This window comes from Biomphalaria glabrata, chromosome 2 (assembly GCF_947242115.1).
Source record: "Biomphalaria glabrata chromosome 2, xgBioGlab47.1, whole genome shotgun sequence".
Taxonomy (NCBI): domain Eukaryota; kingdom Metazoa; phylum Mollusca; class Gastropoda; family Planorbidae; genus Biomphalaria; species Biomphalaria glabrata.
This window is the reverse complement of record NC_074712.1, coordinates 6,113,969-6,125,245: the sequence shown is the minus strand read 5'-3', so window position 1 is coordinate 6,125,245 and position 11,277 is coordinate 6,113,969. Positions and strand designations below refer to the sequence as shown.

Here is an 11,277-nt window from a genome sequence, read left to right as displayed (position 1 = left end):
ACCTGGATCATGTTAGTCGAGGAAATGTTTCCTTACTTAGTGTTGCTCTCCAGGTGGATCCTGCCCAGGGGAAACGTCAACAGAAAGGAACTGGTCGAACTTCTATTCGCTTTTATCGGCATTGGCGGAGACATCATGGAGTACTTCTCCCTGCTGGGCGAGGAAGCCGTACGCCCCAACCGACGCCTCTGCTACGTGGTGCTGGCCATCTGGTCGCTGTCCGTACTGCAGTTCACCGTGACCGTCACGGTCATCCACCAGCCTAAGCGGCAGAGGAACATCAACGTGGTCGTCGACTCGACGGAGCTCGTTCTGCACAAGAAACAGCAGAAGTTTTGGTACGAAGTCCTGGCCATCCTTCTGACCTTACTAATGCAGGACATTCCGTTCCTTATTGTCCGAGTGTATATAATGATAAACTGCAGCATCGTCGACTACAGCCTGATCTTTTTCACGTCTAAAAACGCGATGATCATATCTCTTCTCATTTACAAACTGTTAATATTATGTGGAAGCTATTATCTATCCGACGAAGAGGATGAGTACGATGAAGTCTTTGGACAACCTGCGCAGAAAAAAGAGGGGCAGCAGAGCCCACCGTGATCGCGTACCAGATACATCCAGTCTTTACTTTAAGTCAAAAGCAGCAAGCAACAGTTTCAATAACATGCAAGAAGCACTCATTAACGATGAGAATTTAAAAAAAAATTTGGTCAGAAATCTCCTGAGTCAGAAAAAGAAAACATCTCTTGCAGAAGCGTTTCTTCTTTAGGTATCTCTGAAAAATTGGATGGGTGTAAGGTCAGAAAAGGGGTCGGACTGTCACAGAAAAACAAAGGAGACGAGATAGAAATAAAGCACAAATTAGGCGTGACCAATACATCGTCAAGTCTTGTGGCGTGGAACGGAGTTTCTGTCCTGGAAAACACACCGCTCCAAGTGTTTGATGAGACAGGCTTTACAACGAGAGTGCAGGGCGATCTGGCCTCGCCGCAGCGTTCTCAAGCATCTGCGGATAGGATTGATCTGAAAAGTGCTTTCAGCGTGTCATCGTATCTGCCGTCATCCGAGAAAATAACAGCAAACAAGACTTGGGCCAAAAAGAGTTCGTCCCTGCACTCGTAAACCAAACTAAACAGATAAGCGATGGCGAGAGACAATTAGTAATTGTTGACTTTGTAATTTTGAACAATATAGAAGCATCAATGTGATGGATCTATGATGATTTTTTAAACAATCCATCGTATACAAGTAATATTATTGTTATGTTACACCAATGATTTTTTAAACAATCCATCGTATACAAGTAATATTATTGTTATGTTACACCAATGATTTTATAAACAATCCATCGTATACAAGTAATATTATTGTTATGTTACACCAATGACGGTGTAGTTCTAAATAACAATTAGAGCACCTTTAACAGAAGAAAATATGTCAACGATCAATTTTTATTATAATGGGGAAAAATACATCATCTCCCCTTTCGGTTCATTGAATCTCGTTCTTCTGTTTTTTTTTTGTTTTTTTTTTTAATTGCATCGATACTTTATTGACTTAAGCTTTGAGCTAATTAGAATATTTGAAACGTATTGTTTGATCTAGTCCATAGTTTGATATTAATGACTTCAAACATGTTTTCATCTTAGATTCAGTTTTTATTTCCCTACGTCTAAACCAGCGGTTCTCAAACTTTTTAGCTTCTCGGCCACTTTTTACTATTCCCCATTATGCGGCGACCCTCAACACTAAAATCAATAAAATTAGTTTCATTCCTACGCATCAATAACAGTGTTTTAGCCAATATTAGACAATCGTAACTCTAATGTAAGTATTTGGTGTGTATTGCAAAAGCTCTGTGTTTAATCCGTAATGTTTAATACCCAATAATTAAATTACATCTTATAGTAGACTTACCTTGATGACTTCAATTATCTCCCATTTTCTTTTGTTTCGTCTTATTCATGCAAACTTATGGTTAAGCGCTTGTCCTTCGAACCTGGGGTCATGGGTTTGAATCTTTGTAAAGACTGGGATTTGAATTTCGGATTTTAGTGCGCCCCTGAGTCCAGCCAACTCTAATGGGCACCTGGCTTTAGGAGGGGGAAAGTAAAGGCGGTTGGTCGTTGTGCTGGTTACATGACACCATGCTCTTTCATCTTTGACCGAAGAAACAGATGACCTTAACATCATTTGCCCTATAGATCGCAAGATCTGAAAGGGGAAACTTTACTTTTATATACTTATGTGACAATTCGAAAATCACGGGTAGTGATCAGAACGCTACAAACTACAAACTCTATTGCCATTGTTGTGACAGTTTGTCCAAAGAATTCTACGTGAGATCGCAGGTTGAGCTTGTTTCTGTTTCTCTAGATCAGGAATTCGCAGGACTGTCTTCGCAAGATCACAACCAAATGTCATCGTCTGCTTCAGGTCTACTTCTGTCCTAACAGGTTAAAAAAACTATGTTTCGCAAAAATATATTATTGGGAAAAAGAAAAAAGAATGCATAACACAGGCTAAGCGAGATATTACATCCAATTGTTAATCCAGATTTCAGAAACTGACATCTTAATTCTTATTGCTGTGTTCTCGTTACTAATTTTGTCGATGACTCGTACAGTGAGATCCCATTACTTCTGGTGACTTATTCAGTACCAAACTTTATCATCAAAACCAACCCTTTAGCAAACTTTGAGCCCCATCTGTGCAGACGCCAACAATATTTTTTTTGAAATATTTTATACTTTTCCAAAATTGAACAATCATTTTCTTATAAATCACGCGCTGTCGTTTTATGCCAAAGAGAATATAAACGTGCCGCTAAAACACTGGCTATCCTTGTCGGCAAATATCGGATGCTATCAAAAGGACGTTACATTTATTTCGGTTTCATAGATCCGTTACAAAGGACGAACTGTGTTTTTCCATTGCTACTTTAATTAAACCCGTAAAGTACAAATCAACATAATATTTCTTTCTCAACATTGTTTTGTCTTCACTACATATTCCAAAAACACGGACTATTAATTAAGAGAGAGCGTATTATTTATGATACTCTAAATAGCTTTTTAATTACGTCACGACGGGAATAATGTATATGATCCTCCATGGCATAATGATGCGTTATGCATTAATTTACATGAATTAAAACAGTTTAAAATATTTATCAATAATTAAAATGAAATCATTCTCGTTCAGCTGTTTATCTCTTGGGTAAAATATTTTTAAGAATCCCTATTTTTATTGCTGTTAATCGACCGCTGGTCGAATCGTTTTTCGACCTCCAAGGGGGTCGCAACCCATAGGCTGAGAACCCCTGGGGCCATGATCGAGAAGTCTCTTATTATTTTGCTGACTCACTAATCCCTTAGTGCAGGGGTGGGCAAATTACGGGTCGCGTGCCACATGCGGCACTCCATACAAAAAGGTTGCCCACCCCTCCCTTAGCGTATTTTGCTTCCTTTCTCAGCCTGTATGTTTGAATTATTACAAAACCTAAACTTTACGTAGAGCCAGGGCCGGCACTAACAGTTGCGGGGCCCTTTGCGTAACGGATTGCGCGGGGCCCAGTCTGAGTAGCGATAAGGATAATATGTGAAAATTAAGATTTTGTATTAGGGATCAAATTCGCATTTGCATTTTATTCATTCTATTTCTTTAATACGTACAAAATCACGATCAAATTTTTAAAAATACCGCTTTTGATTTTCTTTTTAAAGAGATCGAGATAGATTTAGATCCTTATCATAGGCCAGTGATCTATATTTATATGCGCCTGGCCTATGAAAGTGCGAGGTTTAAGAAAGTGCGACTGCATAGGTCGCAGTGGCCTAAGTCCGGCCCTGCGTTGATCTACATTTGATACAGATAGATCTCTGTTAATCTGACAGTCTGTAGTTTTGGGCTAGTTTATTGATCAGTGATATTGATTATCCTTTTAATTGTTTTTAATTTTTCGATCATTTAGTAGAAACAACATGAGTTAATAATCATTTTAAAAAATTTACCACATCTAGTTCTAAGCAAGTACATTTACCGTCCCTGATTATTAAAAAAAAGTTATTGAACGCCCCTGATTATTTGTGAAAACTCACCGGGATCTCGAACATCTTTATTTTTCGGAGGTTGCTGAGTCTCCACAACTAGTATGTGTATATGACTTAGTTGACATAAGATTGGTGGAAGAAGAAGCGGTTTGGTTTGTGCCGGCCTAATGGGCACACCTCTTCACCATCGGCCAGAGAAACAGATGAGCTTTATTTCATCTTGCCCTGCAGGTCTCAAATTCAAAGGAGGTACCTTTACTATAGACTTAGAATCATCCCTTCATGCATACCGCTGTATCATTGTCACATCTCTGTAACTAAATATGGAAACTTTCTTATAAAACGCATAGACTCTTGATAATATAAATCTCACTTTTTGCGCTCTGTTAGACCATCAGAAATCAAATATCCTTGATGATGGTCATGACGCTTTTCTATGCAAGGGGTATTAAGTTAGATGCAATAAAAAAAAAACATCCTAAACATTTTAATTGCAAATTCAAAAGTTAAACTGGAGATTGACCTTTGAACTATTGACCTATAATGAACCTCAGTCATATCAAACTAAGTCAGCTCGCAAAAGATACAGCTGGAATAGCTTGCAGTGTGCAGCCGATCATGTCGAATCTTGCATGGTCCCACAAGCCAAAGTAGAACGCTCAGACATGCAGTGAAAAGCCCTAAGCCTTACAGATGGACGAACAATATATCTAAAAAAATTAAATGTATGAGATACAATATGCAAATAATTGCAACCTAACTTAATAACAAAATTGGAAGAATCGTCACAACTGAGAGAAACCATATTACTGCTCTCCAATGGAACTCACTGACGTTAATTTAAAAGCGAAGAGTTAATTGTGTCTTCATCAATAGAAGAGCTAGTTGAAGGGTTAGACAAGCCAGTAGAGCGTGCATGGCCTCTATGGATGTCATCTGTCTGTCTCCAGACGACTTAGGCTTTGCACTATGTGCCTTTCGACGTGTTAGTAAAAAATGTTGTCAGTCACGTGACCTTATTATGTCACCTTCATACGAGAAATGGGACAAATTATTGGATTGTATGTTATAAAACTAAGAAATGATATTACTTATGAAACCCTAGGTAGGAGTTGATTGGACAGGAATATATATTTTTTTTCAGCTTGATTAGAATTACCTTTGAGTATCCTATTAGGGCTATTCATCCATGTCGAAATAAAAACTATTTATAGCTAGAGTATTTAGTGCATCCGGTGTGCAGACTAACGGAAGTGCTGTCAAGGTTAGTATTTTAAGGGTAGGTCATTTGTGTCTGTCACATGACACCCTCGTTAACCGTGAACCAAAAGAAACAGATGGCCTTTTATCATCTGCCCTATACATCGCGACGCCTGACATGAGAACTTTACTTTTCTTTTCACTATTATACTGTCACGATCATCAATGGTGCTAGATGTCACGTAGAAGATTATCTTGATCTATATTGCACAAACAACGATCGTGGTTGCCGAGGATTTAGAAATCGTCAGTTGATAAGATGATCATTTAGAAGTTGCCAGTTGATAAGAGGATCATCTAGGAGTTGCTAGTCGATAAGACGATCTAAGTATGTTATTATTAAATTCAGTGAAGAAACTTCCCCTCGTCAAATACAAATACTTTAATTCAGAACTTGGAAAAGCTATTCACAAATAATTACAATGATATATTGTGATAGAATAAAACACAAACTAAATTTTTACTAGTTTAAATGATCTACACCAGTGATGCCCAAACTACGGCCCGCGGGCCAGATCCGGCCCGCGACGTGGTTCAGACCGGCCCGCCAAAACATTGGCACAAAAGATAGGAAATAGAAAAAAAAATTAAAAGGTTGAAAATTGTATTTTCTATGTTAGGACTCATTTTTTCTTTGATGGATTTCATTCTAATTTTTCGTCTTGTAGTAGTCACGTTAATTTTTTTTTCTATAAGAACACGTTGTTGTTTTTTTTCGGCGATAAGAATTAATAGTTGTTTTAGAGTCTTGGATAGTTCCGCGGCTGTCTTGAGCTAGCCGTGTCCTTGACATCTCATGTGTATAACACAGCTCATCTTTTCTGCATCATTTTGTGTCGTGTTCTTCCGTTCCATGCAACATTTGTTCGTTATTGTAATGGGATGGTCGAAGAAACGAAAATTGGAAGTTGAAACTTTCAGGAAAAGTGGACAGATCTTTTTTTTTGTGTGGAACATAATAAATCAATATGTTTGATCTGTACAGTAATGTTTTAAAGTAACATAACATAAAATGCATTCTAAAACAAACCATTACAAAAATATTGAGGCATTGTTGTCTTGAGCCGCTAAGAAAAGATCGGGAAGTTACTTCAAAAGTTGAGAAGAGTTTTGCGATTGGCGAAAATATTGACCAAGAAGTCAAGAAATGAGACGGCTGTAATAGAGGCTACAGACTTGCTCACATTTTAAGAAGAGAAATGAAGCATACAAAAGTGATTGCTGGCAGAGATGGAATACAATCTTCAAGAAAAAAAAAACAACAGTTGTAGCTTTCAGCTTTTCTGACATGAAAATTGCAAATTGAGTGAAAGATGTTAGTGAAAATCCAAATTCAAAACTAAATGACAGAGCAGCAGATTTCGAAATCATTTCTATTGCCGCTGAGAAGTGACACCAACTGGAACTGATTGACTTACAAAGACAGATTCCCTGCTTGAGAAATTTCTAGCAATACAGACAAAAGATTTCTACGCATGGTTGTCCTCATAAACCTTGCACATATGCGAAAACCATTGCTGGGTATGGGATTGTGATAAAACTATTTAAAATGTTTTAGTCTCTATTTCTTTTTTTTTTATCTTTCGTTAATGTGGCCCGCGACACGAGTGTCGGAAATTAAAATGGCCCGCAGGCCGTATAAGGTTGGGCACCACTGATCTACACAATGTCATCTTCCTTTGAGTTACAACACGAGATTGCCGGTCTTTCAGAGCTTTGGGCGTTTTGCCATGTGACGAATATCTCTTTGCCGCTTGGTTAATCAATCTGACCAATTAATACAGCTCAACGTACAATAATTAATATTTCTAACCAATCACATTCACTCCAAAACATAAGTTTGTTGCATGATGGAAATTCCCGAGGTAGCTGAAATTCTACCGACAACCTTGGGCTAAATATAGACAAATCGTACGTGACATATACAAAACGAATTAGAGCTGGAAGCTGGACCTCTTTGGGGTCCTGGCTTCGAACCTCGGCGAGGACTAGGATTTTGAATTTCGGATTTTTAGGGCGCCCCTGAGCCACCCATCTCTAATGGGTACGTGACTAGTAGTTAAAGGCGGTTGGTCGTTGTGCTGGCCAGATAACACCCTGGCCAAATGACACATGGCCACATGGACACATGGCCAAAGAAACATCCTCCTCCCTAGAGATAACAAGGTTTGAAAGGGGAACTTTTTTTTTTTTAAGGGGAACTTTACTTTAATTTTCATCTAAGAGATATATGATTGACTGTATACCTTTTTTTAAAACGGATAGTTGGACTGATGTGCCTCCTGATTATAGATATCGAGTTTAAGTATCTAAACATCCGAAGAATGATTAAAATCCTATTATGTGGAAAAGTGTGTAGCGCTAACAAGTATGCTGCTTGATAAAATCATCTATTCAATAAAGGTTTGAGAATCCACGAAGAAGGTATTTTATTTACATTCATACTTTTTTTCTGAAAATTATTTCATGTTTACAAATATTCCGTTGACTAAATCGGTAAGGGGAGGCTACTAAGGTTTAGATATAACTGTCTCTAAGACACATTTTCCCTTGTGTTAAGCCCCCTGCATGCCCACTGCTCTGTTTGATAGTATATCTAGAATAGATCATAGTCTATGATCTAGCTCTAAGGCGTAGGCCTACTGCACTTTTAGGGTTGAATGGACGATAAATTATTAAATTATTTTTGTAGAATCATAATAACTTAGCGTCCTGACTATAACATTCAATGCTGTATTTTATTATTTTTAAAACCATTGTCTTGGTGCTGTACTTTAGCTACACGTGAGTTCACCACTATTTAGTAACAAGATCTTTACAAAGGTTGTTGTGAACAAATAAGGTCAATAACTCTGCATACGGATTCACCTGCGACCCTGACGTCTGACACAATCTCTGTACACAAAGCTTCAACCCAGTACCCTAGCGGTCTCGCCCCCAGGAGTTTCTAGACGCCTTAAAATTACGTCAATATTTCTTATTTCCACCTACACGGGGCACCGAGCGCCCATACGACACAGTATTTTGGCATAAACACTTCACCCAGTCCTGACATACCCTACGGCCCACGTACAAAGGATCATAAAAAAATATCAAACTATTGAAACGTATGTTGGAAACTTCCAATTCCCGTCTGGCGCATTTTCTCATTCTGTGCGATTTCAATAGCCTCCTTTTTCTCAGATTCGTTTCTTTCTTCAAGCGAGACCAAGGGATTGAACTCTTACTGATTGCGTTAGGCAGAGTGACAATTCATTAAACCGTTAGTATATTACAAACTTAAGAAGTAACTTCAAGTAAGATTTGCTAATAGTCGTTCTTCCATGTATAGATGACTAGACTATAAATGCAGTGGCGTAGCTAGGGTGGGTAGAGGAGGGGGAGAATTTGAAAATCCCACAGGGCCCCCCTCAAAAGAGTGTGTTTTTTTTACATTAAAAATTAAATATTACTCAAAATGCAGGGGCCCCCAAAGAGGTCAAGCTCCCCGGGCCCCCAAACGATGGGAAATTCCTAGCGACGCCCCTGTATAAATGTCACTCCTCCATTTTTTAAATCTTTTTTTTTATTCTCGTAGTGTATTGTTTGAGACGCAGTGGGTGAGCGGTAAAGCGCTTGGCTTTTAAATCGGAGGTGCCGTGTTCGAATATTGATGAGACTGGGATTTTTAATTTCTTTGGTTGCCTCTGAGTCCACTAAGCTCTACCTTATATTATTTGGAGAAAAGTAAAATCGGTTGGGGGTTGTGCTGACCACATGACACCCTCGTTATCCGTGGCCATAGATACAGTTGACCTTTACATTATCTGTCCCACATATCCCAAGGTCTAAAAGGGGTAACTTTCCTTTTGTGCTGAGTAATATATAAATGTGTCTACCACGTGACCACAAAGTTCATATCAAGATTAGAAGCACACAAAAAAAAAAAATAATAAAAAAATATCGTCATTTTAGAATAATTCTATTCAGTAGACGTTAAATAAATATATTTTAATTCAATTTTTTGGGGGGTTTGACATTCTGGTTTAAAATGTGCATTTTTTTATGTAATTAATTTTACAACTTAAAAAAAAATGTCTTAAGGTCTGCTGACTGAGTTTTATTTCATGCGCATTATTAACATCTCTAGATACAGAGCAGAGTTACAAAAAAAAACTCAAGTGGTTTGAACCGTGGACTCGAGAACGTCCAAGCAGCGCGCTTTCTGAAAACATCAAATTAAAATGTTAGCGTACAGCCTGTGGCGCAGTGTCAATGTAACCGACACCCTGGGTGCCACGCAAGTGGTGCGGACCTTCTCCCCTCTAATGTAAGATGGAACGAAAAGCCCCCCCCCCCCCCCAATCGCCATCTCTCATCTTCATTGAAGAAGAAAAAAATGGGGGGGGGGGGTGAGGCGTTGATCAACAGTACAGAACAAACACTGGCCATGTCTGGTCTGCGATATTTGATTTCATACCTAGATCCAGGTATGTCCACATTCGTCTATGTAAAGCGGCACCGGGATAAAAAAAAAAAAAAATCTACATAAGAGATGAAACCAAAAAGGCGAGACTTCAGTGGCGTCTGAATAATGAGACATTTAACAGTTTGTTAACATTGGTGTCAGGATAGGTCCCAGGTTCCGGCGGTATACCAAATACATACATAATCATTTTAATCCAGACGTAATTACGTATGCTTTTTTTTGTCTGCGCTAAATAAAATTATTTAACACTATTTCCAAATATAGTTTCTCTGTGCATTGTTAGAAAAATCTGGTACAGTCTCTTGCGGAAATAACGAGAATGTGGTATTTAAGAGCAGGGCCGGCCTTAGATAATTGGAAGCCCTCGACGGAGTGAAGTCCAAGAAGTGACTAAGTAGCCCACTGATTGGCGCAAACGTCCTTAAACTATTTCGTGAAAAAACAACAACATATTCTATCTATCTTATCCTCAAGATCTTTATCTTCTAGAATCTAGCTGTATAGTTGCTATTTTAGTGTGTTAAAAACCACCAGATCTAGTTTCATGTATCTTTTAAATATGGAACTGAGAGCTCAAAAGTTAACGCCATGACAGAAACAGTTTATACTTTTGCAAAAGTCAATTTCTGAATTCTTAGCCAATAATAACCACTGATATCTCGTCACACTTGATTGAACTCATCCTTTCTCTCCCCGCGCCCCAACACCAAAAACTTTACCCATGTCTCGAAATCCGCCCACACTTACATTTGCATCTTACCCTTTTAAGTCATTATCTGCTTTTTATCTGTGAAAAAACGAAGGAAACACACACAGAGAGAGAGAGAGAGAGAGAGAGAGAGAGAGAGAAAGAGACAGAGAGTGACAGAGAAAGAGAGGGATAGATCTGGTCTCACATGAATGGAATTATAAAAGACTGAGGGCTCCGCTCAAGAGCCTACGAATATTTATTGTGTGGGCTTGTGTATGTGTTCGTGCAGTACACGCCCCTCCCCCTGGTGTGCACAGTTATTGCACCTTGCACCAAACTATCGTTCGACCCCCCCCTCCCCCCCCCCCCCAAAAAAAATGTGTTCAAACTTATTTACATAGTCCAGTGAACAGGTGTATGGCTTTGATTGTGGGAGTTAAGAGTCGTGGATAAAAACATAATTTCTACCCTCGAATCTAAGTCACTGATCTATATTATTTCCAGCATGATTATTTCATATCTCTCGTGTTGGCTCTTTGTTTGATGCGCCATTCTCATAACGTGGGAGACTAGTATCTTAGAGGATTTAACTTGAGGTAAGACGCATAAGATAAGACATTTATTAAGCACACACACGTTATAACACACACACACAGAAAATTTAGACAGAACAAAAAAAAATGACCTGCTTTAACATTCTAGTAATAGGTATTGACATTTAGAACTTAATTAATGTAATAACCCCCGAACAGCTTGCTCAGTACTTAGAGGCTAATTAGTGATTTTTTTGTCTGCTACACAAA

At 38.6% G+C, this 11,277-nt stretch overlaps 2 protein-coding genes across 2 annotated transcripts in view; both read left to right on the top strand.

Moving 5' to 3' along the window:
• The window catches only part of LOC106055910 (transmembrane protein 26-like), an 11,467-nt gene extending 9,548 nt beyond the window's left edge, over positions 1 to 1,919 (top strand). The window contains exon 4 of the mRNA XM_013212445.2: positions 1 to 1,919. This exon is cut by the window's left edge and continues 21 nt beyond it. Coding sequence (XP_013067899.2) covers positions 1 to 603 — 603 coding nt within the window. The 3' untranslated portion in view covers positions 604 to 1,919.
• Positions 1,920 to 10,872: 8,953 nt separating this feature from the next.
• The window catches only part of LOC106067747 (transmembrane protein 26-like), a 30,295-nt gene continuing 29,890 nt past the window's right edge, over positions 10,873 to 11,277 (top strand). The window contains exon 1 of the mRNA XM_056018853.1: positions 10,873 to 11,070. The gene's annotated coding sequence lies outside the window, so the exon portion shown is untranslated. The remainder of the gene's footprint in view (positions 11,071 to 11,277) is intronic.